Below are 26498 nucleotides of genomic sequence, written 5' to 3' on the forward strand. Positions count from 1 at the left end.
GGGAGTAAGCAGCGGGGCCTGGTTTTGAACTCGGGTCCAACTTCAGAGCCTATGGTCTGTGCCCAGGGCAGAACCAACTCAAGATAAATGGCGTTTATCTTCGAATCACATGACCAACACCCTCTCAGCTAGTTGGGGATCACTCCAAGATGACCTTTTTTTTTTAAAATTAATTATTATTTAGTTTTGGCTGTGTTGGGTTTTTGTTGCTACGCACGGGCTTTCTCTAGTTGCGGCGAGCGGGGGCTACTCTTCGTTGTGGTGCACAGACTTCTCATTGCAGTGGCTTCTCATTGCAGAGCATGGGCTCTAGGTGAGCACGCTTCAGTAGTTGTGGCTCGCAGGCTCTAGAGCACAGGCTCAGTAGTTGTGGTGCACGGGCTTAGTTGCTCCGTGGCATGTGGGATCTTCCCGGACCAGGGCTCGAACCCATGTCCCCTGCCTTGGCAGGTGGATTCTTAACCTCTGTGCCACCAGGGAAATCCCTGAGATGACCTTTTAATCATCAGAACACATAATCAAAAAACATGCCCCCAAAGCATTTACTGAGCTCCTCCCGCATGCAGGGCAGTCTGGGGATACAGCAGCGACCCAGTGCCGCCCTCACAGACTCAGTCTTGTTCTCCTTTCTTCCAATCCACCTCTGCCCCCTCCTTCCCTTCCAGGTGACTGAATGTCTGACCACCGTGAAGTCAGTCAACAAAACGGACAGTCAGACCCTCCTGACTACTTTTGGGGTAACGAACAATTCCCTTGTGCCGACTGGCATTTCTACCCCCTTTGCTTTTTGAGGAAGCCCCCTGCGTCCCTTCTACCTCCCTGTCCTCTCCCCCATCCTTCCTGCCTCCCCTGCCCTCCTGCAGGATATCAGTTCCTTCCAGGAATATTTTACACCCCTCATCAGCTGGGGCAGGGGAGAGTTTTGTGTTCACCTCCCCTGATCATTCGCTCCTACCTTCCTCAGTCTCTGGAACAGCTCATAGCTGCATCGCGGGAAGATCTGGCCTTGTGCCCAGGCCTGGGGCCCCAGAAGGTAAGAGCCCTGGGAATGGGCTTGAGGGGTTTGGGGGCAGGAGGGAGCCCCAAATAAATGGGACCTCAAACCCCAAAGTTCTGAGGTTTCAGAAGGCCCACAGTGCCCCTCCTACAGATGGGGAAAACCGAGGCCCAGAGAGGGTGTGGACCAGCCCAACCTCACACAGCCAGTCTGGGATAGAATCCAGATCAGGCTACTTCTCTCCTAGCCCCCCGAGTCCCCTCCAAGCTAGGAGGAAAAGAACCAAAAGCCCACTCTGATGTATCAAACAAATGGCTCATTTAATGACCGCTTCCTTTTCTTTCTCCCTCCCCTCCAGGCTCGAAGGTTGTTTGATGTCTTACACGAGCCCTTCTTGAAAGTGCCCCGATGACCTCTGCTGCCAAGGAGGCCCTTGGTGTAACAATAAAGCACTTTCCTGGTCCAGGCTCAGGCTGGTGTGCTGGTGTGGTCAGTGGGAGTGGGGGTCTTCTCTGCTCTTGCCTTCTGATGGCCCAGGTGGCCACTTTCAGCTTGTCTGAGTTGCAGTCATCAGTTTCGCTGGTGGAGACTTACACGGGATCCTGCTGCGGCTTCTTCTTCCTCTTCCTCTCCCTCTCCTGTCCTGTGGGAGCCACCTCCCCAGACTCGGGATTCAGCAGCGGCTCTGGCATCTCCTCCTGGGATGCTGTCTCTGGCATCTCCTCCTGGGATGCTGTCTCTGGCACCCAGCTTTCCCGGCCCCGCTTTTTCTTCTTCTTGGTAGATGCCGGATCGGCCCCGGCCTCAGACTGCCCCTCATGTGGCAGCTCAGGCTCCATCATCTCACCCTGTGGGTTAGTCATCTCAGTCCCTGGCTCTGTCGCTTTGTGCCCTCTTTCTTTCTTCTTCTTTTTCTTGGTGGATGCTAGAGCTGCCTGAGGCTCGGGCTCCATCACCTCTTCCGGTGGCTCCACCACCTCCGTCCCTGGCTCCATCATTGCATTCTGTCGTTTTTCTTTCTTCCTTCTCTTTCTGGGGGATGCCAGAACTGCCTCAGCCTGTGGCTCCACTTCATGTGGCAGCTCAGGCTCTATCATCTCCCCTGGGAGCTCCAGAGGTTTCATCTCTGGCTCTATAACCTCAGTCCCTGGCTCCCTCATCACTTTGCACCCCTTTTCTTTTTTCTTCTTCTTCGAGGACGGCAGTGGGATGACTTCCTCCTGTGGCTCCATCTTCATCTGCAGCTGAGGCTCAACTATCATCCCCTCCATCGGCTCCATCCCTTCTGTCCCCGTCTGCTTCTTCCTCTTCTTGCTGGGGGATAGGACTGTCTCTTCCAGAGGCTCACTTTTAACCATGAGTTCCAGCTCCACTGTCTTTTCTTCTGACTCCAGCACCCCCATTTCTGGCTTGACCATTTCTACCTCTTTGGGCTTCTTTTTCCTCTTCTTGGTGGTGGCTGGGGACAGTGCTCCCAGAGGCTCCAACATCTCAGCAGCAGGCTCTGTTGCCAGTGGCTCTGTCACCTCCAGGTCTTTCAGCTGCTGCTTTTTTTTCTTCTTGCCCACGTCCACCTCTGAGGACCCCAAAGCTGTGTCCACCTCCAGGGCCCCAGGCTCATTCACTGCCTCCTGAGGAACTGAGGCCTCTGGCACATGCCTCTTCTTTTTCCTCTTCCCGGAAGCCAGTGACTTCAACGCCAAGACTGACCCAGGCCCTGTGACTGGTGGGCTGCCTCCAAAGGCACAGAACCGAGGCTTCAGGCCAGGGGGGATCTGTGGTGGGGGATTTGCTGGAATGGGCTGCAGCGGGGTCCCTGTTAGGGATTCCTGGGGACCCTCAAAAATCCTCAGGCTGCCCTGTAGCGCCGGGGCAGAGGTGAGTCCCCCTCCCGCCTCTGCTGACGGGGCCAGCAGGGTTGCTCCTCCTCCAGCCTGAGGGCCACTGCTGCTGAGGACCCGGTAGCGGTGCCGCTTGCCTGCCAACTTGCCCTTCAAGATACGGGAGCCAGAGAGAGGCACGAGTCGCCCATTGAGGCTGAAGGGAGAAAGGGGGAGGGCAGAAACTTGGTCAGATTCTTTTGGTGAGACGGGGCAGCAGCTGAGAAGCAGCATTTGTGGGTTCCCCAGGAAAGCCCCTCTAAATTCCCCCCAGGTTCAGCCACTGGGGTGAGGAGTATTCCTGCTAAGTGGCATGGGACCACTCACCAGTCTGGGGCGAAGTCTACAGGGGCCTGGATAAGCCACAGTTCTGTATCTGGGCCGGTCAACGCCTCCAAAGAGAAATGAGTGTGCTCTGAGGCTGGGGGTGTCGCAGTAAAGTTGGGGGGACAAGAAAACCGAGCAGCACCTACAGAAGGGTAAACGGGAGTCTGCTGACACTTAATTGCTGGTCCAATCCTCCAGGGCGCCTATTGGTCCATTGGTCCCAACTTCCTGAGGGTCCCAGTCCTCTAACCGCGACTTTCCTCTCTCCCGTCTGTCCACCAGAGGCGCACCTATATCCGCCGACCCAACCCTTGTTCTCTCCACTGCTGTTCCCGCCCCCCACCAAAATATCTTCTCTCTATTCTAATTCCCCGCCCCCCCTGCCCGCCATCCCCCGGGGGATACACTCTCCGCTGATCCTGCCTCCGAGGATGTCCCTTTTTCCGTCCGAACGCTCCAGGGTACCCCTTTTTCTCCTCCCGCCAGACAACTCTCTGCACCCCGTCGGCCCGCCATGAAGCAACTCACCGCCGGACGTGGTCCCCGCCATCCCGGGACCCATGACTCAGACCTAGCAGCCAGAGCCACTCAGGCCCCGCCGCCGACCACGTGGAACCAAAGGGGTGGGGCCTCATCTGGGAGCGTCCATGTGGCACCAGGGCGCGGGAGGTGTCGCTCGGAGCCCCCTCGCTCTGTAAGCACAAGTGGGGGAAATTTCCACTTGTACACAGCAGACTACCGAGAAAGCCATCTTTTACCCAAAGTCTGCTCCCAGAAGCAGCCGACTCGCCTGTTTGGCGGGAGTTAGAGCCTCACCAGGTCCCGGAGGGTATCCCCACAGTCTCAGACATGATTTGCTCCAACGTTGCCTTAAAGGGGCAGCCACATTCACAGGACCTACTCTTAAAGAGACAGGAAGATCGATTGGACTGAAATTCTTAGAGAGGCAGGTAAGAGTCTAGGTCGGCAGGACTGTGCTTTCAATGTTACAGTCCCTTCTAGGGAGGCCCAGATGCCTCAGAAATTCAGAACTTGAGTGAGAGAGGTGGGAAAATGGAGGAATGGGGGTAATTCCTCCCGAGGGCGTTAACTATCAGTCAGGGGCGGGGCTCTGGGCTCCAAGGGAGCGGGAAATATAGGGGGAGGAGCCTGTGGATCCCAGGGCGGAGCCTCTGGACTCCCGAGCTGGACACGCGTGGGGCGGTGCGACTAAGGGGCGGGGCTGTGGCCCAAAAGACGGGTAGATGCCCTCGAGGATTTAGTCTCGTGCGTGGGGGGACATTTCCAAAGGCCTTGAGGAAGGGAGAGAGAGTAGACCTCCTGACTAGCGCCCCTTCCCTGCCCTGGGGTGCGTGTAAGCAGCGGCACGTGAACGCAGATTTGGGGGACACGCCCACGCCCCTTCACACAGGGACTGCACAGCGTAGGGGGACGGGCGGAGCCGCGAGACGGTGGCTAGACTGGGTGATCCGACTGCATTCCTGACCGGTGTGTCAGCGCTGATTTCCGCCCCCTCTGCCGAGATTTCGGATCCTACTTTAGAACTGGGGCGCCCACCTTCTCAGCGAGCCAGCGGCTGCTCAGAGAGGAGGAGGGTCAGGGGAAGAGGACGTGTTGCCTCCTCCCGGGATCGCCAGACAGTTCCCGCGCGTGGGCGAGACACCCGGGCCCTGCCCCTGCGGGCTCCGGCACTACAATTCCCAGAGGACGCGAGGTTGGGAGGCGCCCGACGTCGGTCGTGGAAGCTGCTGGGAATCGTAGTCCCAGCCTCCAACTTTGGGAGCCGTTGGTGGGAAATTCTGTAAAGATCCCAACCACCCTTTTTACCGACGGAGAGATTGAGGCTCAGAGACCCGAGGGGATACTGATTTTAGCGAGGCCCTCTTCTCGTCTTGGGGGCGGGATTTGTGAGTCTCCCCCAGACTCTATAACCTTCTACCTCTTTGGTGGCGTCCAAATCTTCTTTCAAGAAGGGGGAAACTGAGCCTGGAGGAGTAGGGCAGGGACTCAGGAGTTCATCTCCTGCAGCCACAGCGAGGTAAGAGTCTGGATTCTATTTACGATGTACGTAGCCAGGTCACCCTTGGCCTTTCGACCTTCCTGTCTGTGAAATGGACTTTGGGTCAATCCAAATGGGAACGTACCCATCTACGTCCTGCCCCTCCGGGACTACAAGTCCCAAGGTGCTCGAGGCGACCCCGGCTCCCCCTCCCCTCCGGGACCCGCCTCCCTCCGGTCCGAGTCACGTTGTCTAACCTGTTCCCGGCGCCTGCCCCGCCCCGTCCTCCGCTCCCCGCAGCCGGAGCCGGAGCCGGAGGAGGACCCCTGGTGCCAAGATCTGCCCCGGATCCGTGAGTTACACCCCCCCACCAGGGGGTTCAGCGGCCCCGGTGGAGCCCGACACTGGCGTCCCTGGGAGGGTCGGGAGGAGACTCGGACGCCAGGTCCCAGGGCGGAGCTGGGGGACTCCAAGAACGTTAAAAGCTAGAACTTGGATGCCAGATTTACTGGGCAGAAGGAAAAGGGGCTCGGATGCCTGAGTTCTTGGAATGGAGGGCTCAGACACTTTGGTCCCGGGGAGACGTTCGGAGACGTTCGGAAACGTCGGGACGTTTCAGTCCCTCGAAATGGGGGCTCTCGGACGCCTGAGTCCTTGAGTAGAACTGGGGTATTAGATCTCTTGGGGAGAAATGGGAGACTCGGACTGCTGGGGCTCTGGAATGGGCGGCCATCCCTACCACCCTTCAGCTGCCTTCTCGACCGAGCCTTTAGGTCTCCGAGCAGAATTAGGGGTGGGGTGGGGATAGTGGAACCCGGGTTCCTGAAATGAAGCAGAACAAACACCCAGGGTCCCTCTGGAGGCTGTGTCCCGCCATTCCCCCCACTTTCTGGCTCTGGGGCCGGGGCCAAGGTGGCAGGAGGGGAGTGGGACAGATCTCCAACCTCCCCTGTGCTGCTGCGCGATCCCCAACATGTCATTAACCGGGGCGTCAGACCTGCCTAAGCAGAGGAGTGACCTCCGTCCCAGGGCGCCCCCTGGCGGGGGCGGGGAACCTCCTATTGTCCCATAAAGGGGGGAGATATCTGGGATTTGCAAAGGGCGTTCTAGAATCCAGGGCAGAATTCCAGAAGGTGGGGTTGGATTCTGGGGGGCTTGCATGGATGGCACAATACAGCCATTACACAGAGAGGACGGAGGTAAACTGAAGCTTAGGGGTCACACTGGCAGCAGAGTTGAGGGTCAGGATTTGCCCTCCCCCTTCCTCAGCCACTCTCTGGGCGTCGGGATACCATCCACTCCCACGGGATTTTCTGACTCACTTCTCTCCTAGGGCTCCTGGCCCTGACCCTGAGGTGAAAAATGTCACCTCCACTCCCATCTGTCTGACCTGAGGTAGTGTGGGAGATAAGGGAGGATAGAGGCTAATTCTGGAGGTGTGTGTCTGTCCTTGAAGCTGGGGGAGGGCAGGGCTTGGCACCTCCCTCCGCCCGACTCCCCCTTCTCTCCATCCCCATGAGTCATGTGAAGGGATTAAACAAGAGGTGGGGCAGGGGGTTCTGATGAGAGAGGGAAGAACTTCCTAATGTCTGGGCTTGAAGGGCATTTGGTGGTAGCCTGAGATGAAATAAAAAATAATAACTGTGGCTGCCAAGACAGAGCTCACAGCGTGCCAGGCTCAGGGCTGGCAGGTAATGGATGGTTCCCATTGTCTAGAGAAGTCTCCGGCAACTGCCCAAAGGTCTCACTTCCATTGAGGTTTGCTGAGCCCAGCCCAGGGAATGACTTCTTTCTAGTCCAATGGGGAAACTGAGGCTGGAGTGCGGGCACAACGCACACCCTAGGCTTTTGCCACCTTCTGTCTGGAATCTTCCAGGGATTCCTATGCCCTGGAATGGGCCAGCACTGGGGATGGCTAGAACTCAGGAAAGCAGGGGAGAATTTAGCATTCTGAGATCCAAGGGCTGAAGTCAAGATTCCAGGGGTTAAAGCTCAGGACTTTTAGAATCTCAGAAAGATTTGAAAGGGCTGTTTTGGAGGAAAAAAATTACTTTGGCTTTGAGCCCTCAGTCTGTTCCAGGCCTGGGAATTAGGAATCTTATACGTGTGAACTTTATTTTGTACGCTTCCCTGTTCTAAACTCTATACATAAATTATGTCATTCAAACCTCACACTTCTTTGAGGTGAAGGTATTAATTCCCCCATTATACACACAAGGAAACTGAGGCACAGAGAAGCTAAATAGCCGAAGGTAGAGATTTAAAGAGGGGGAAGGCCCTAGCTCATTGCACAGACGTCCACAGAGCGGGGAAACCAAGTCCCAGACAGGGTGGAGCCTCTCCCAACGTCTGTCTATGTGGACAGAGCTGGGAGATTCCAATCTGGGTATTCCCAAACCAGCCTGGAGCTCTGACCCTGTTCCTACTCAGGATGATTCCTCCAGGAACCCCCCGCCCCTGATTTTTAACCCCAAAGAACCTGACTGGGGTGCAGAAGATGCCGGGGAGGGAGACCTAAGGGCGGAGGAGAGGGGAGCCCGGCGGAGAGGACGTGGGGGTGGAGGACAGGGGCCTGGAGCAGAGGCGCGGCCTGCGCCACCCTTGACCCCCCGCCGGGCCCCCGCTTCCCTGCCGCGGGAGGTGCGGCACCTGCCCGGGCCCGCCCCGCATTCCCCTGCTCTGAGCTCAGGAGCTGTCCGTCCGCCCCCCTGCGGTCGGGCCGTGACCTGGAGCGTCCCCTGGCGGCCCTGACGCCCGTTTCGCCCGCCTCAGACCCGGGACGGGCCCACGCCTAGCCTTGGCATTAACTTAGACCCAGAGGATGTCAGCGTCTTAGAATTTGGGGATCATGAAATCCCCAAAAGAACCATTCGCTACCAGAATGCTGGCCCTGGAGGTAGCATAGATTGTTCATTTTTATATTTTAACGAACACAGACGGTTTCCTGTGTATCTCTGAGATTCTAATGCGGGGTCTTACCTGGACCAGGGATCGAACTCTGTGCCCCCTGCAGTGAGAGCTCAGAGTCTTAACCACTGCACCGCCAGGGAAGTCCCCTATGGTCTCTACTTGTTGAGGCCTCAATTCTCAGAGCCTTGATTCCTCTTGCACCTTCTGGCCAGTTGGATCGTCACAACTGTCCTCTGAGGTAGACTGCTATTTATCCTCATTTTACAGATCAGGAAACTGAGGCAGTCTGGTCAGGTGGGACAATGGTGCCACCAGATTTGAACCCTCCTTAATTGTGCTTTCAGCAACTCCACTGTACCAGACATTCACCTAGACTTTTAGGACTTCGGAATCCTGGGATAGATAGAACTCAGTGCAGGAAGACAGAGAAATCTAGGCTAGCCAAAGGGGAGAATTCTAGAATGTTCCAAAGATAGAATCTGGGACTGAGAACTTTGAAACAATAGACTCTCAAGTCGAGGGTTTTAGCCTCTATCGAAATTTAATTACAACCTCAAGGCCCTTATAATTTCAGAATCTAGGCCTCTTAGAGATTGAGGAGGCCTCTCAGAATAGCTGATTTGCCTCCTCCTTTCACAATTGGGGAAACTGAGGCCCGAGGAGTGGAGGGGACTCTTAGCCCAAGGTCACACAATCCTAACACACCCAAATGAGCCACCAGCCCCAACAGGTTCTGTTCCGAGGCTTCCCAGACTGAGGCCAGAATCAGCATGCCCCAGCCTGCCCTGCTGCCCACGCCTGCACCCCAAGTCAAAGCTAAGTGGTCGTTTGATGTAGTGGGGAGGTGGCAGAGCTGGCGGGTGTGGTGGCTACCATGGAGATGGGCGTGGTGCTGGCCTGACTAGTTCCTGGTGGCTTGGCTCCTTCCCACTGTGTTGGCGGCCACAGTGGCCCAGCCATCCCTGGCCAACTCCCTGTTCTTCCTGTTGACGCCGGGTCTGTGTGAACACGCTGAGTCTCCTCTGGGTGGGGACTCTGGGAAGAGAGAGCTGACTGGTCCCCGTCCTCTGGAGCCCCTCCAGACTGACGGAGATGCCCCAGAATAACAAGTTAGGTACAGGTGTGAAATCTAGTATGCCGCCTTCTTGCAGGGTGACCTGGAACAAATGTTTCTGAGCCCCACTTTCTTTTTTTGCCATGGAGATTTTGATCATGGGATAAGGTATTAGCTGTAAAGCACTTGGCACAGTTCTAGGGGGCAGTGTTCTCTCAATAAATGGTTGTTTTATTTCATTATACCCTCGGGTAACTAGCAAAGGTCCTGGCACATAGTAGGCAGCACCGTCATTATTTTTGAAAAGATCCCCAGCATCTAGCAGTGTCTCTTGGTCCCTAGTAGGCATTCAGTAATTGATAGTTATTATTATTGCAGCCTCTGTTCACTATAATGTCTGTCACATAGTAGGTGGTCAATGGATAATTGTTGAAGGAATGATCACGTCTTATTAGGGCTGAGATAGAGAGATGGAGTCGGAGCCACGTAAAGAGAGTGAATCGTCCTTAGCCTTCCTGGAGGGCTTCGCAGGAGTTGGCGTTTCCCAGCAGGGGAAGTGGTGGGTCGTAGCGCTTCCAGTGGAAGGAAGTAGGAGAGTAAAGGCCCCGTCCCGCTCCTCAAGGCCCCAAGTTCCCTGTGGGCGGGCTCTGAGCAGGCTCTCCCCCGCTCCCCCTCCCCAAACGCAGGCGCCCCGCTGCGGCCAGCCGGCACCATGGACAGCGAGGCGTTCCAGAGCTCGCGGAACCTTCTGGACCTGAACTTCCAGTGTGAGCTGGGGTAGGGGGCGGGGCTTGGCGGGGCGGGGCCCTCGGGGCGGGGCTGGGGGGGGAGCCTGGGCCCTGCCCAGAAATCCGGGTCCTCACTGCTACTACCGGCCGCCCAGCTCTAGCCGCGAAGCACATGGACCTGAAGAATACGGAGCTGGACACGGCGGCGGCCAAGGTGGACGAACTGACCAAGCAGTTGGAGTCGCTGTGGTCAGACTTGCCGGCGGCGTCTCTTGGCTCGCAGGCCAGAGCGCCGGCTAGGGTGAGCCTGCTTGCCCTGGTCCCCACCCGAGCCCCCCAAAGTCAGGTTCTTTCCTCCAGGAGTTCAGGCAAGCCTGTCCCATGGGGCTGTGCAGGCTGTGGGCTATTTAAAGCTACTTGTGGGATTAGTGGAAGTGGGGATCAGTGGAAGTGGACGTCTGTCAGGACCCTCGGAAGAAAAGGGTTTTTTTCTAAGCGGCACAAAGGCACTGTACATGCGAGCCCCAGCCCTGATTGCAGGGCTCCCTATGCCTGAATCTCTAGCTCCGTCCAACTCTCCAGGGTTGATTTTCGATCACCTCTATTGACCTACCAACCCTCTACTATTGTCTCCTTTGACCCCTCAATGTCCCGACCTCCCTACAGCTGTCCCGGTACAGCCTCAGCCCTGTCCCCGAGCCCTTGGGCTGCCGCGGGTCTCCCCGGAAGGCGACCACCGACGGCGCAGACATCTCGTTCGGACGCTCCGAGAGCGCCCCGGCTCTGCTCCCCTACAGCTCGCTGTCCCCTAAGGGCCGGCCGTCGTCACCGCGCACCCAGTTCTACCTGCAGCCGGATGCCTACAGCAGCCTGGACCGCGCGCCCTCACCTCGGCCCCGCACCTTCGATGGAGCAGGCAGCCCCCACGGCCGTTCGCCCTCCCCTCGCCCCGGCCCGCTCAGACAGCAGGGTTCCCCCACTCCCTTTGACTTCTTGGCCCGTGCCCGCTCCCCCCGTGTCAGCCCCCTGGCCGAAGGGCCCCAGGCCTTCTTTCCTGAGCGCGGGCCCTCGCCTCGCATCCCGACCGCAGCCTACGATGCGCCGACTGCCTTTGGGAGCCCCCTGCTGGGACCTGGCGTCAGCGCCTTCGCCCCACCTCTGCGCGCGCAAGGTGAACCAGGGGGCCGAACTTGGCGGGTGGGAGTGGCGCAAGGTCCGGGACCAGCTTCGGCCCCCCCCCCCGCCCGCCCCCCACATCCTCATGGGCAACCTCCCTGCAGACGACCTAACGCTTCGGCGGCGGCCCCCCAAAGCCTGGAACGAGTCTGACCTGGACGTGGCATACGAGAAGAAGTCCTCGCAGACAGCGAGCTATGAACGTGAGTGGTGCGAGGCCAAAGGAGTGGGGGACCCGGAGAGGCCTCCCCCAGACCCTAATGATTCCCGCCTCACAGGACTCGATGTCTTCGCGCGGCCTGCTTCACCAGGCCTGCAGCTGTTACCCTGGAGAGAGAGCAGCCTGGATGGGCTGGGGGCCCCCGGGAAGGTGAGGGGCCGGAGGAACTTGGGGAGGGGGCTGGTGGGCAAGGGTGGAGTCAGGGCTAGTCTTCCCCTCCTGGCTGCGCCCACAGTTTCCGTACCCTTCCCCAGGCTCTTCCTTTATCCTGGATTTCCACCCCCTCCCTGACCGTCTTTCCTTTCCCTCCCTCTGTCTTCCCTCCCCTCCTTCTCTCCCTTCCCACCTTTTGCCTTTACCTCCCTCCTCCTTTCCTCCACTCCCTTATCATTCATTCCCTTATGCCTATCTCCTCCCACCTGAGCCCCTTCTATCTTCCTTCCTTCCCTCTTTCTCCCCCAGGACAACTTCACCAGTGCCACTCTGCCCCGCAATTACAAGGTCTCCCTTCTGACCAACGACAGGCGTTCTGATATGGACAGCTACCGCCGATCGCTGGGCTCCGCGGGCTCATCAGGCACTTTGCCCCGAAGCTGGCAGCCTGTCAGCCGCATCCCCATGCCTCCTACTAGCCCCCAGCCCCGAAGTGCCCCCCGCCATCGCCCCATCCCCCTCAGCATGATATTCAAGCTGCAGAATGCCTTTTGGGAGCACGGAGCCAGCAGGGCCATGCTCCCTGGCTCCCCCATCTTCTCTCGAGCTCCCCCGCCTAAGCTGCTTCCCCAGCCCCAGCTGCCTCCACAGTCCCAGCCACAATTACAGCCTCAGCCCCAGCTTCAAGCCCTTGCCCCCGTCCCCCAACCCCCTCAAGAGACTTGGTCCGCTGTGAGTGAAGGTGAGTCAGCAATGGGGGTTCCGGAGGGATGGGTGAAGGGAGGGCAGATGGCTGGGGACCAAACCAGCTTGGGGTCCCATCACAACCAAACACCTGTTTCCAGACATTGTCCCTGCAGAGAGCAAGGCCAGATGAACTTGGGGATTTGCTCAGGAACTAGGGATAGCACAGTGCTTAAGCATGGACCCTGGAGTCAGACTGGCTGGCTCCACACTGTGTGACCTTTGGCAAGTCAGTTAACCTCTCTGGACCTCAATTTCCTTAAGTGTAAAAGGTGAATAATGATAGAACCTACCTTACTGGGTTATGGTACTAGATTATTTAATCCATATAAAGTCCTTAAAATAGGGCCTGATGTATAGAAAGCCCTCAATAGCTATCATATTAATCATTATTAATAGTTTTTGGTGTGAGACCAGCGCAGGGCCTGGATTTAAGCAGAGTGGGTTTTGATCCCCTCTGTACCATTGACATGCTGTGTGACGGAGGATAAATTAATTAACCCATCTGCGCTTACATTTTCTCATCTGTGAAGAGAGATTAATAACATTTACTTCATAGATTACGATGGACAGTCAATGAAATCATGTATAAAATGATCATTGTAGAGCTTCCCTGGTGGCACAGTGGTTGAGAGTCCGCCTGCCGATGCAGGGGACACGGGTTCATGCCCCGGTCCGGGAAGATCCCACATGCCACAGAGCGGCTGGGCCCGTGAGCCATGGCCGCTGAGTCTGCGTGTCCGGAGCCTGTGCTCCGCAACAGGAGAGGCCACAGCAGTGAGAGGCCCGCATACAGACAAAAAAAAAATATATATATATATATGTATATATAATTGTATATTTCTACATGCTTTAGAAGCTCTGACAGAAAGGCAAGAAACAGAGAGAAAAGACCAACAAGTACTAAGATTCTAGTCCCAGCAATTTTCTTTCTTTCTGTATTTATTTTTGGCTGCCTCGGGTCTTCCTTGCAGTGCGCGGGCTTTCTCTAATGACAGCGAGCAGGGGCGGTGTGCGGGCTTCTCACTGTGGTGGCTTCTCTTATTCTGAGCCCGGGCTCCAGTAGTTGTGGCGCGTGGGCTCAGTAGTTGGGGCGCATGGGCTTAGTTGCTCCACGGCATGTGAGATCTTCCCGGACCAGGGATTGAACCCGTGTCCCCTGCATTGGCAGGCAGATTCTTAACCCCTGCGCCACCAGGGAAGTCCTCAGCAATTTTTCTGCCTGAGATGTTAGGAGAGGAAATTCTTACGATCTTAGAAAGTCAAGTTTATCATAATGGTAGGAGCAGAGATTCTGGAGTCAGATAGGACTGAGTTCAAATCCCAGCTGTGTGGCTTTAGGCAACTGACTTGCCTTCTCTGAGACTCAGTTTCCCTTTCTGTAATAATGAGATGTTAGCCATATCAACGTCACAAGGTAGTGGTGAGAGTTCAGTGATAGGCATGTAAAGCACGAGGCACATACTAAGTGCTTGTTAAATGGGGGATGTCATAATTGTCTATTATTCACAACCCAGGGAAAGTGTAGCCCAGAGCAAGCAAGGCACTGCCCTGAGGTCACACAGCAAATCAGGCATTTGCTGCAAGTCCTGGAAGTTGTGGGGAGGGAGTCTCTCGGGTCTCTTGGGACCCCTCCTTTGATGGGGCTCTTGCTCCTTCTAGGCTTCCCCAAACCTCCCACTGAGCTGGAGCCTGAGCCAGAGCTGGAGGGGCTGCTGACACCAGGGCTGGAGGCTGGTGATGCAGATGAAGGCGCTGTAACTCGGCCCCTTAGTCCCACACGGCTGCAGCCAGCACTGCCGCCCGAGGCACAGTCAGTGCCCGAGCTGGAGGAGGTGGCACGGGTGCTGGCAGAAATTCCACGGCCCCTCAAACGCAGGGGCTCCATGGAGCAGAGCCCTACTATAGCCCTGCCCCCCACCCACAAGAAGCAGTACCAGCAGATCATCAGCCGCCTCTTCCATCGTCACGGTGGGCCTGGGGGGCCCGAGCCTGAGCTGTGTCCCATCACTGAGGGACCTGAGGCCAGGGCAGGGCCCCCTGCTCCAGCCCCCCCAGCTCCCATACCACCTCCAGCCCCTCTCCAGAGCAGCCCACCAGAGCAGCCGCAGAGCATGGTAAGTAATAGAGGAGGAAACTGGGGTATATGACTCAGCATGTGGAAGCATCCCTTCCCTTTTAGGACGGAACCTGGAAATTGCACGCATCACATCTGGTGCACTCCACTGGCCGGGAGCCCAGCTGCAAGGGAAGCTGAGAAATGTAGTTTTACATCTAAGTGTATCTGTGCTCAGAAGAAAGGGAGAACATATATGGAGGGGCATTCAGAAGTCTTGGCCACATCGAGATTTTCCCTGCTCCTCTCCAGTAACCTGTCCCCCCAGGGCTTCCCTTCAGGAATCTTAGAGTCTTCCAACCTGGAAATGACTTTGTCTTGGCATGACAGAGGGTTTATTCTGGGGTCTGAAAAGCCTCCCTGAATCAAGGCAGTCACCATTTCTCTCCCTAGTTGCCACAGCCTCTCATGTCCGCCTTCTCTGGGGAGCTGCTCTCTCCTCTTACACCTCAGCAAGCCTGTGCCATGGTTAGAAATGGCCCACCCGGCCCTGACTCAACATGACCTCTCAGTTCAAGTCCATGGTGTCCTCTGACTCTGGTCAGAGCTTCTTCCATTCAGATTTTCAAGAACAAGTCTCTGGTCTCTGAGGTTGTGGGTGTCGTGGTTAAGTGCACCAGTGGCAGCTAGGCTGCCTGGGTTCAAATCCCAGCTCCACAGCACTTATCGGCTGTGCAACCTTGGGCCAGACACATAGTCTCTCTGTGCCTCAGTTTCCTCATCTGTAGAATGGGGATGAAAATAAGCACAGGGCTGCTGTTGAGGATTTAATACATGAATATAGTGCTTAGAATAGTGCCTGGCACTTTACTGTTATTGTTATCATTTGACCAGGGGCTGGTCTCCTGCTGATCTTGGTCTGGTTTCTGCATCGTGGCTTGGAGGGAGCGGGCTGTAGTCACATGGAACAATCCTGATTGCTCAGTGTGGGTAGACAGATGTAGGAGAACAATGCTCAGAGAAGACGTGGGGGCCAGGTGGACCCCCACATGCGTATTCCCAGGCCCTCCTGAGGGTGGAGCCAAGAAATGTTGAGGCTCAGGATCTTGAAATCAAGAATGGAAGAATGACAGTGTCTTGAAATGGTCAAGTTGCTTCATTGTACAATCACAAAGTTCTGGCCACAGAGAAACCTGAACGCTCACAGAATTCAAAAATTAAATTCTGACATCACAGACTCAGAAGAGTGAAATTTCAGAATTCCAGAACACTGAAGGTTTGCACAGGATCTTACAATTAAAAAGTTAGTAACACAAACCCTGGTTATTACTGATTCTTGAAGTCCCCAGAACTGAAAATTAAAGACTCATCATTTGAATCTTAAATCATAGATGAGTGCACGCATATGTTATAATACAGAATTTTATTTTAAGTGAACATTTTCCACTAGAAAGGAACACACAAACATAATAACTAGGAAGAAATAGATAAAAGTAGAATAAAGAGGCCCAAATAACAGCATTCAGAGAGAACCACGATTAACATTTTGAGTATTTCCTTCCAATCTTTTGGAATGAAATTCTCACCATGAAATATTCAAGTTCTCAATCATAGAATCTTGGGAATGCAACGTCCTGGGTCCTCAGCAATTTGAAATGGCACAACTTAGCATTTCTGGACTCACACATATTGGAAACTTAGCGTCAGAGAATTTTTAAATGGGTGGCTCGTGGGATCTTCAAATTCCAGAATCTTGAAATCATTGGCATCGAAGACCAGAATCACAAATGCTGTATGCTCAGAATAAGTGAATTTTGTAGGACACTTGAAAATCAAAAATAAGAAGGCACAAGGAATAATATGATAAATATTCTAATTTCCTAAATTACTAATTATCTCTTTAGAATAAATTTCTATAAATAAAAGTACATAATTTAAAAATATATATTCTAATTCCAAACATCTGAAATTAACACTTGGTAACATCTTGTCAGGTGTGCTTCCTAGCATTTTTTTTTTAATATATAAAAGAAATGAAACTATGGATTGAATATCTGGCTTCCACAATCGTCAACCTCGTGGTCTCCAAGCTTCCTCTCAGGTCTCAGGGCCCAAGATTCCAAAATCACCCGATTCCCTGAGTGTTGCAGGGAACCTGAGGCTATAGAACTGAGGGACCCTCCTTCTCATGGCCCTCTGGACTCAGGCTATGTGTACGTACGTTCCTGGGTTCCAATCTCAGCCCTGTCTAGTTGGATGACCTGGAGTGGCCGCCTGGTCCCTGAGCCTCTGTTTCCCGGCTCTGAGGAATGGGTATATTAGCAATCCCCGCCAAGCCACTGAAGCCCCGGTTCTGTCCCCCAGGAGATGCGCTCGGTGCTGCGGAAGGCCGGCTCCCCGCGCAAGGTCCGTCGCGCGCGCCTCAGCCCGCTCGTGCTGCTGCTGGACGCCGCGCTGACCGGGGAGCTGGACGTGGTGCAGCAGGCGGTGAAGGAGGTGAGTGCTGCCGGACAGAAGGGCGGGCGGGGTGGGGGCGGCAGACGCTGGATAGCAGCCGCGGGACTGAGCCTCTCCGTCCCCCGGCTCGTCCAGATGAACGACCCGAGCCAGCCCAACGAGGAGGGCATCACCGCCCTGCATAACGCCATCTGCGGCGCCAACTACCCCATCGTGGACTTCCTAATCGCGGCGGGTGCCAACGTCAACTCCCCCGACAGCCACGGCTGGTGAGTCCTGACCTCGTGCGGCCGGCGTGGGGCGGGGAAGGCGCTGCGGGCCCCAGCGCGGCCTCTCACGCCTGCCTCCCTCGCCTAGGACACCGTTGCACTGCGCGGCGTCCTGCAACGACACGGCCATCTGCATGGCGCTGGTGCAGCACGGCGCGGCAATCTTCGCCACCACGCTCAGTGACGGCGCCACCGCCATCGAGAAGTGCGACCCCTACCGCGAGGGTTACGTCGACTGCGCCACTTACCTGGCAGGTGCGAGGCAGGGCTGAGGCGCCTCGGTGGGCGGGCTGGGCCACCTCTGGGGGAGGGCGTCGCGGGGACTGGGACGCCCAGCTGGTAGATGTTGGGTGGGGGAAGGCGGCAGACTGCGGCTCCTGAGAGAGGACGCGGGGGGCTGTACCAACCTTGTGGCAGCATCACCGAGGAGGGGCCGGCGGGATGGACCACCTGCAGGGGTGGGGCACTGGGCCTCCCACCTGGCAGGTGCAAGAAGGGTGTGTGGGCGCAGCAGACGGTGCCACCTTCGAGGGAGAGGGGGACAGGGGAACTGTGCCACGCAAGCTGGACACCTGTAGGGAGAAGAGCAGGTGTGGAGACTGCGCCGCTTTCTCATCCACGGGGGTGGGGAGTTGGACGTTCCAACTATACCATCTACCTGGCCTAGGGCTGGGCACATGGGCTGTGCTACCTGTGGGAAATACAGCACCACACAGGTGAGAGGTGAGCAGGCCATGGCTTCTGGGGAGGAGCTTGGGGACACTTCACTCCTAGTGAGACAGGAGGCTGTACCATATATCTCCGGTGGGGGGGGTGCACATCACTTAAACAGGTGATGGGAGGAACTAGGTAGGCCGTATCCTGGGGAAGTGCCTAGGGTCTGTAGCGCTCACCTGGAGGGGCCAACTCTATCATAAGGCGGGGTTGGGGACCTCAGAGAGTTGGGGTAAGGCAGGCTGTAGGACCTGGGGGTGGGCCAATGTATTTGGGAGGTGAGCCTGGAGGGACTACACGACAGCCTGCTGTGCTGTGGCAGAAAGTGGGTGGGAGCCGTGGGGCTGTAACACCTGCCTTAGTGGTGAGCAGCGGCAGGCCAGGACCGCTGGGGCGGGAAATAGACCGTCCACTGAAGCTTTGGGAAGGGGGATTGTGACCACCTTTGTCACAGGTAGATGAAGCCTATGAGATAAGAAGATTGTACCTCCCACCTGCCTGGACTTGGAGAGTTCTGTGAGGATGAAGTAGAGATTGAACAGCACACTTGCTGGGGGGGGTGGGGGTGGAGGGGGGGTGGAGAGGAGAAACTGGAACACGGTGGACTGAACCATTAAAGGGGGGGAGCATGGTGGACTGTACCATCTGGAAAGGGGGCTAAATCCTTGATGGGATTAAAGGGGGGTTCGGGTGGCCTATACTATCTGGAAAATTATTACATCCTCTTTGAGACTATCTTTTGGGGAGGGGGCGCAGTGTGCACTGCACCATCTGGAAAGGGGGAGTTGGGACCACTTTGTGGGGAGCAGTAGGGCTGAACCATCTGAAGGAGGAGTTGAGTCATCTATGGAGACTGGACCACTTACGGGGGGGGGGTGGGGTGCAGACGACTGTACTTCTAGGAGTGATACAGGGACTTAACCAGATATAAGTGGAAATGGGGACCACCGACCCTGCCTCGGGGGTTGGTGGGCCGGCTTGATGCACCCCAGTGTTTTAGAGACTGTCAGTCCTGGCAGCTGACTCCAGCTCAGGCCCCCCTCTCCAGACAGGGGTACACAACTTTTCAAGCGGCTCATTCCCCGAGGTGAGGCTGGCGCTGAATCTCAGGGTCTGTCCCTGTCCCCAGCGCGTCGTATCCCTGAGTGTTCCCGGCCCCCCTGAACCGGGCGCTGACGATCCCTGCGGTTTCATGTTTCAGACGTGGAGCAGAGCATGGGGCTGATGTACAACGGGGTGGTGTACGCTCTCTGGAATTACAGCGCTGAGTTTGGAGACGAGCTGTCCTTCCGCGAGGGCGAGTCGGTCACCGTGCTGCGGAGGGATGGGCCAGAGGAGACGGACTGGTGGTGGGCCGCGCTGCACGGCCAGGAGGGCTACGTGCCCCGTAACTACTTCGGGGTGAGCCCAGAAGCGATATTGTGAGGAAAGGGGTGATCCCACGGGAAAAAGGGCAAGAGAGACAGTGCATTACATTGGGGAGGAGGGGAGGTCAGAAGAGTCCATTATCGGTTGTGGGGAGGTGAGGATGAGCCCATCATAATAACGGGGGAGGTAAGGGAGATCCCCTTTTAGTTAGGGGAGGAAGAGCCACTTACTGGTGGTACTTCGTGGGGTACTCACCAGTACTGCCTTCCTAGTGATTTGATTGGTTCGTGCTCAATCAAATATTTTTATTATTCCTAATATTCATGGGGAGGTAAAGAAGAATGTATTCTAGCCAAGGGGAGTCATGACGAATCCCATCTTGGTGATGGGGGCAGTTAAAGAATCGTGTATTACAGGCCTGGAAGCTTTTGTTACACTGCATTGGGCAGGGTGAGGAAGAATCCATTAATAAAATCGCGGTAGAACTGAGGGAGATGCTACTAGGTTAGGGGAGGAGACCAGGAAGATCCCATTATATTCCTGGGAGAGAAGACGATTCCTTTAATTGGGGAATAGGTGGAGGTGGGTCCCAACCAGGCAGCCATGGTGGTAGGGAGAGGCGGGCGTCTTTTTTATGGCCGTATGGGAGACTCGGAAATACACCATTTCATCAAGCCGGCTGCTGATGGGAAGGCTTCAGCTGGTGCTTGCAGCTGACAGGGGACTCTGGTGTGGTTTGGGAGATACTGAGAGGGTCCATTAGGAAGGGATGGGAGGATGGAGACAGTCCACGTGTTTGGGGGTGGATCAGGTGACTGTATTAAGTTTGGGGTGGAATGAAGGGGTGGGAGCTCCTGGTGTCTGAAGAGCCTGTCTTCCCTCAGCTCTTCCCCAGGGTGAAGCCGCAGAGGAATAAGGTCTAGCTGGAGAGAAGGACTTTTCGAAGGGAGACAGGAGAAAGCAGCAGCTGCCTTCATTCCAGAACTCCTTCTCCCTTACTGCTGCATCTCTCTGCGCCCCCAATCCTTGCAGGGACGAGGTCCTTGCCAACACCTCTCTGCTTCTCTGGAAGCCCTGGGGAGAAGGAGAACCCCAGCCTTAAATTTAGAAAACTGCCTTAGCTGTTGTGGTGGGGCTGGGAATCACTGGGGGCAAGAGAGACCCCCCCCACCATTTGCCAAGTCACATCCTGTCCAAAGTGCCTCCTGCTCCTACTGCCCCCCCCCCACCCCCGCCGAAAAGCAAGGCAACCCACCATCCCAGCGGAGCCTGGAGTGGGTCACCGCCACTGGATTTTCCCAGGAGTCACCTCCGCCACTATCTCTACCAACAGCCTTCAGGGGCCAGGTGAGGCGTATTAGTCTCTATCAGCATCCCTGCCCCCTCTCTCCCCAGTCAAGTGCCTTTACACAGTGCCAGTTTTATAACAGAATGGGGACGTTTTTCATTATAAATAAAGGTAGTTTGCACAGAAATTGACTTCCGTCTCTTCGAACTCCATTCTGACTTAATAATTCTCCTCATTGTTACTATTTTTGGTAAACCAGTCTTAAAGTAGCCCCTTTGGAAGGGATTTCCCTCATGTGAATCCAATCCTTCCTCTTTCAAATATGCCTGCTTTTTTTTTTTTTTTTGTAGTGTCTTGACCTTTTTTTCATGTTTTGGATTCTTCTTTTTAAGCGTCCTTAAGCTTAAAGACATAAAATGTCTGATAATTCTATCATCTGCAGTTTGGTACCATCTCCTCCTGTAGTTTGATGTGTCCGCTGGCTCTCACTCATGGTGGCTTGTTTCCCTATGTGTATTGAAATTATGCATTGTGAGATCATCTTCAACAGGGCTTTATCTACTGGAAATCCATGTGGACTTTTTGAGGGTCTGACCCTGAAGAGTGATTTTCCTTTGCTTCTTCTCCACTTTTTTATTTCATAAACTTCCCCTTGAAGATTTTTGACAAATCAGAAGCCTTTCTCTCTTCTGATTTGTATTTCTTTACAAATCATAAAACTTCAACATTGTCATTGTCTGCAATGTCCAAAACAACTCACGTGGGAATCTTAATTATTTTTAATTAATTTAAATTAAATAAAAATTAAGGATTCAATTCCTCAATCACACTAGCCACTTTTCAAGTGCCCAGTAGCTACATGTGGCTAGTGGCTACCATTTTGGACAGTGCAGATAGAGAACATTTTCATCATACCAGAAAGTTCTATCGAGTAAAGCTGATATACATTTCCATCATCCAGAAGTTCCATTGTGCCTCTTCGCAGTCAATATATGCATGTCTCCTCCCCATAAGGGGTAGCCGCTTCTATCACTGCCGATTAATTTTCATGAATACACTTTAAAAATCAAACGGTACTGGTACTAAGATATTTGTAATGAAGAAAAACAGTCCTCCTGCTACCTCTCCCTACTCCCATCTGCTTTCCGGAGGCCACCACTTTCAACTGCTATAGCTGTTTCCTCTGGTATTTTCTTGTATGTTTCTAAATATGCTGGCATTGCTATTTCTTGATTTCTCAATTTTAGACATTCTCTACTGATTTCCTGGTATAGTAGATGAGGTTTGAGGTCTATTAATCTGACTCTACTTTCCCTCTCCACAATGAAATCATAATTTTTATATCAATCAATAGTTTTTTAAATGTTGTGATATGTAAATATGTTTTCACTGCAGAGCCATGCAGTATATTAGAATTTTCTCTTCACAAATTTCTAAATTTTTGAGAATTAAATTTACCTTTGTCACTTGCTTAATTTTATTTGCACCTATACTTAATCTTTTTCAAATGTTCCATGGAATCGTCCGTATTACTAACAGTTCACTCAAGCTTTTTTTCCTCCCTCCTAAAGTCCTCTCTCCTACTTGAATGTGGACTTGATGCTTTCTAGGCCTACACTAAGCTACCCTGGACTTCCCTGTGTTGGATATTGTTTCCTCGATTCCATGTCTATCTTTCTTTGTTGACTCTTCATTTTGCTGGAGCACATGCTCCAGTCGTTCCCTTAAAAGGGAGAGGAAGAGGTAAAGATTTTTGAGTTCTTGCATGGCTTAATATATCTTCATTTTATCCTCCAACTTTATTATAGTTTGGCTGGGTATAAAATTCTAGGTTGGAAATTTATGTATCCCTTGTCACTCAAATCTATTTTCTTCCTAAGTCGGAATGCAAGTTTGGATAACAAAGGAAACCTGTTTGTTTGGTTTTTTTTCCCCTCAGATTTGTTTTCATTCTCCCTCTGCTTTGAACTTGTATTTGACTTGCTTTATTCTGGAAGCTTTTGGGATCTTCTCTCTTTCTCTGGTTCTGAAATTTCATGAGGATGTGCCTCACTGTAGCTTTTATTCATTAATCATTCTGACCCTAAGTCTGTCCTTTCAATCTGGAGACTCATAGCCTTTGGTTCTGGGAAATTTTCTTGTATATTTTTGTGTTGGTTTCTTTGTGTGTGTGTGTGTTGGTTTCTTCGTTTTCTTGCTCTCTTTTTCTGGAATTTTTATAATTTGGATGTTGAATCTTCTGGTTTGAGCTTTCAGTGTTCTTATCTTTTCACCACTATTTTCCATCTCTGTTAATTTTCCCCTTACTTTCTAGGAAATTTCCTTGACTCTATCTTCTAATCCTTTTATTAAAATTTATGTTTCATCGGGGCTTCCCTGGTGGCGCAGTGGTTGAGAGACCGCCTGCCGATGCAGGCGACGCGGGTTCGTGCCCTGGTCCGGGAAGATCGCACATGCCGCAGAGCGGCTGGGCCCGTGAGCCATGGCCACTGAGCCTGCGCGTCCGGAGCCTGTGCTCCGCAACGGGAGAGGCCACAACAGTAAGAGGCCCACGTACCACAAAAAGAAGAAAAAAAAAAAAAAGAAAATTTATGTTTCATCTATTATTTTGAATTCCAAAGGACTCTTTCTTATTATTTAATTATTCATTTTTCATAGCCTCCAGTTCCTATTTTATAAATGTGATATCATCTATTATCTTGCTAGGTATTTTTTATAGTATTTTAGTTACAGGTGTTTTTGTGTTTGTTTTGTAGCTTTCTTTTTTTCCCTGTGTAATCTTTGTTTCTTCTGGGCTTCTTTATTTTGTATGTATTTACACTAGTCTGATCTCTCTTTTGCATAACAGAGATAGGTTCGTTTCCCATTACTGCTATAACAAATTATCACAAACTTAGTTGGTTAAATAACACAAATTTATTGTCTTTTAATTCTGGGGGTCCGAAGTCTGAAACAGGTCTCAGTGGGCTAAACTCAAGGTGTTGTCAGGGCCATGTTCTACTGGGGGGAATCTGTTTCCTTGCCATTTCCAGTTTCTAGAGGTTGCCTATATTTCTACCAACAGTCTGTTTATGATGATTTAGTGTTCCCTAAGATTATAGAGATTTACTCTACCTTACTCCTCTGAGTTCCTTCTGAGTCCTCACCAGCAGAATTGCTAACACCCATATTTCTACAAATGGTCTGCAAGGCTATCTAGGCTTTTCCCATCATCTTCTCAACATTGTTCCAGCCTCTGCCCATTGTCCAATTCCAAATCCACTTCCACATTTTTAGGTATTTGTTACAGCAGCACCTCACTTCCAGTACCAAAATCTGCACTAGCTTCCTTTCGCTGCTTGTAACAAATTGTCACAAACTTGGAGGCTTAAACAATACAAATTTATCATCTTACCATCTGGAGGTCAGACATCTGAAATGGGTCTCACTGAACTAAAATCCAGGTGTCAGCAGGGCTGAGTTCCCTTCTGGAGACTATGCGAAAGAAGCCCTTGCCTTGCCGTTTCTAGTTTCTAGAAGCTGGCTGTATTCCTTGGTTCATGGCCCCCTTCTGTCTTCAAAGCCAGCTCTTGCATCACTTCCATCTCATACTTCCATTGTCACAGCTTTATCTCTTGACTCTGACCCTCCTGGCTCCCTCTTTCACTATGGCTACACTGGACCCATCCAGATAATCCAGGATAATCTCCCCCTCTCAGAATCTTTAACTTAGTCACATTTGCAAAGTCCTTTTTGCCACATAAGGTAGCAAAGGAGAACAAGTAAACAAGAAGACAGGACTTCCCTGGTGGCGCAGTGGTTAAGAATCCACCTGCCAATGCAGGGGACACGGATTCGATCCCTAGTCTGGGAAGATCCCACATGCTGCGGAGCAACTAAACCCGTGCGCCACAACTACTGAGCCTGCGCTCTAGAGCCCGTGAGCCACAACTACTGAAGCCCGCACACCTAGAGCCCATTCTGCACAACAAGAGAAGCCACCGCAATGAGAAGCCCGCGCACCGCAACGAAGAGTAGCTCCTGCTCGCCGCAACTAGAGAAAGCCCGCGCGCAGCAAAGACCCAATGCAGCCAAATAAATAAATAAATAAAATTTAAAAACAAAACAAACAAACAACAAAAAAACCCCAAGCAGGGCTTCCCTGGTGGCGCAGTGGTTGAGAGTCCGCCTGCCGATGCAGGGGACACGGGTTCGTGCCCCGGTCCGGGAAGATCCCACATGCCGCAGAGCGGCTGGGCCCATGAGCCATGGCCGCTGAGCCTGCGCGTCCGGAGCCTGTGCTCCGCAACGGGAGAGGCCACAGCGATGAGAGGCCCACATACCGCAAAAAAAAAAAAAAAAAAAAAAAACCAAGCAGACAGAAGTCCCTGCTCTCAAATTCAAATAGTATCTGGAACTTTGATTATATTAAGCAATTATTATTCCTTTTTTTGAGATGTGCTATGATATTATGGTTATGTTTTTACAGAGTCTTTACTTTTAGAGCTACATTCTGAAATACTGATGGATGAAATGATATGATGTCTGGGATTTGCTTCAAAATAATCAACTGGTGGGAGGGGAAGTGGTTGGGGTGTAGATGAAACAAGATCAGCCCTGAGTTGAAGATTGATAAAGCTTCATGTATGTGGGGCTTCGTTAGACTATTCTCTCAACTTTTGTATCCATTTGAAATTGTCCCTAATAACCAGTGATAAAATGCCCCTGGTTTTGTAGAGCTGACATTCTAGTGGAAGAGACAGACAATAAACAAAATGATAAGCAAGAACTATATTCTATCAGATGCTGATTGCTGCTATGGAAAAAACTAAAGCAGAAGTGGATATATTGTGCTTGACTGGAAGTGTATTCATTCATTTCCTCCGGCTACTGTCACAAATGACCCCAAACTCAGTGGCTTAAAGCAACACACATTTATTTTCTTACAATTCGTAAAATCAGAAGTCTGAGGTTAGTTTCACTGGGCTGAAACCAAGGTGCTGGCAGGGCTGCACTCCCTCCAGAGGCTGTAGAGAAGAATCAATTTCCTTGTCTTTTGCAGCTTCTAGAGCTGCATTCTTGACATTCCTTGGCTCGGCCCTCTTCCTCCAACTTCAAAGCCCACAGCGAGACATCCTGCTTCAGTGTAGCATTGCCTCTGTTTCTGTCCTGCTGTCAAATCTCCCTATTATGAGGACACGTGATTACATTCAGGACGCACCTTGATATCTCTCAAGATCCTTAACCATCACACCTGCAAATTCCCTTTTGCCATATGCAGAAGGAAAATAAAAATGGAGTCAGTATCGCTAAGAGAACTCTCTAAAATGGAGCTGGGAGGCCATCGACGAAGTGTGACTTACGCACATCCCAGCCTGGATGGAATCTGACCTTTTGATCACTTATTGTCTTAACATAGGCATCAAGAACAGCTGCCCAGGGACTTCCCTGGTGGCACAGTGGTTAAGAATCTGCCTGCCAACGCAGGGGACACGGGTTCGAGACCTGGTCTGGGAAGATCTCACATGCCGCAGAGCAACTAAGTCCGTGTGCCACAACTACTGAGCCTGAGCTCTAGAGCCTGCAAGCCACAACTACTGAAGCCTGCACGCCTAGAGCCCGTGCTCCGCCACAGGAGAAGCCACCGCAATGAGAAGCCCGTGCACCTGCTCGCTGCAACTAGAGAAAGCCTGCGTTCAACAACGGAGACCCACGCAGCCAAAAATAAATAAATAAATAAATTTATAAAATTAAAAAAAAATAAAAAAAGAACATCTGCCAAAAATGCAAGATACTTATCGGACCCTTACCCTAAAATAACTCATGACAGCCTATCCACTTGTGGGACCCTTACCCTAAAATAACTCTTGATTCCTTAAGGACAAGTATTCCCTGGCTTGTGTCAGAGCCAATCACGATTCTCACCAGACAACTTTAACAACCTTGTAGCTTTTGTTTTATAAGCCCCTGATGCTTTCTCTTCCCCAGAACACTCCTTCAATTTTACCCAAATCTGTCTCCTGAATTGCAATTCTTCTTTTTTTTTCTTTAAATTTTTATCAGAGTATAGTTGATTTACAATGTTGTGTTAGTTTCAGGTGTACAGCCTGAATTGCAGTTCTTAAGACCCCATATAAACTCTTGTTTGCAGCCTTCTGTGTTTTGTTTTGTTTTGTTTT

At 52.7% G+C, this 26498-nt stretch overlaps 3 protein-coding genes across 6 annotated transcripts in view; 2 read left to right on the forward strand and 1 right to left on the reverse strand.

Annotated features, from left to right (window-relative positions):
* ERCC1 (ERCC excision repair 1, endonuclease non-catalytic subunit) overlaps positions 1-1468 on the forward strand; it is a 28723-nt gene extending 27255 nt beyond the window's left edge. For both annotated transcript variants that reach the window (XM_060131443.1, XM_060131442.1), the window contains 3 exons: positions 666-737; positions 965-1033; positions 1356-1468. In XM_060131443.1, the coding sequence (XP_059987426.1) occupies positions 666-737; positions 965-1033; positions 1356-1409 (195 nt within the window). In that variant the 3' untranslated portion in view covers positions 1410-1468. The remainder of the gene's footprint in view (positions 1-665; positions 738-964; positions 1034-1355) is intronic.
* On the reverse strand, positions 1299-3980 carry POLR1G (RNA polymerase I subunit G). Its single transcript, XM_060131441.1, has 3 exons — positions 3733-3980; positions 3205-3346; positions 1299-3034 (listed from the first exon to the last, which is right to left on the reverse strand). The coding sequence occupies exons 1-3, from the start codon at positions 3764-3766 to the stop codon at positions 1588-1590; spliced, it is 1623 nt and encodes a 540-aa protein (XP_059987424.1). The 5' UTR covers positions 3767-3980; the 3' UTR covers positions 1299-1587.
* An 811-nt stretch (positions 3981-4791) lies between these two features.
* Positions 4792-26460, forward strand: PPP1R13L (protein phosphatase 1 regulatory subunit 13 like). 3 transcript variants are annotated; one of them, XM_060131439.1, is made up of 13 exons: positions 4792-5242; positions 9854-9934; positions 10051-10196; positions 10562-11066; positions 11176-11274; positions 11350-11441; positions 11754-12186; positions 13851-14305; positions 16609-16740; positions 16837-16970; positions 17059-17225; positions 18886-19085; positions 25739-26460. In XM_060131439.1, the coding sequence occupies exons 2-13, from the start codon at positions 9880-9882 to the stop codon at positions 25784-25786; spliced, it is 2466 nt and encodes an 821-aa protein (XP_059987422.1). In that variant the 5' UTR covers positions 4792-5242; positions 9854-9879; the 3' UTR covers positions 25787-26460. The 3 variants fall into 3 exon arrangements, with proteins under 3 accessions (XP_059987422.1, XP_059987420.1, XP_059987423.1); XM_060131437.1 differs by lacking the exon at positions 4792-5242 and adding an exon at positions 5446-5555; XM_060131440.1 differs by lacking the exons at positions 4792-5242; positions 25739-26460 and adding exons at positions 5449-5555; positions 19937-20527.
* The last annotated feature ends 38 nt before the right edge of the window (positions 26461-26498 follow it).

The sequence above is a fragment of the Lagenorhynchus albirostris genome, chromosome 19, assembly GCF_949774975.1.
Source record: "Lagenorhynchus albirostris chromosome 19, mLagAlb1.1, whole genome shotgun sequence".
NCBI classification, from domain to species: Eukaryota; Metazoa; Chordata; class Mammalia; order Artiodactyla; family Delphinidae; genus Lagenorhynchus; species Lagenorhynchus albirostris.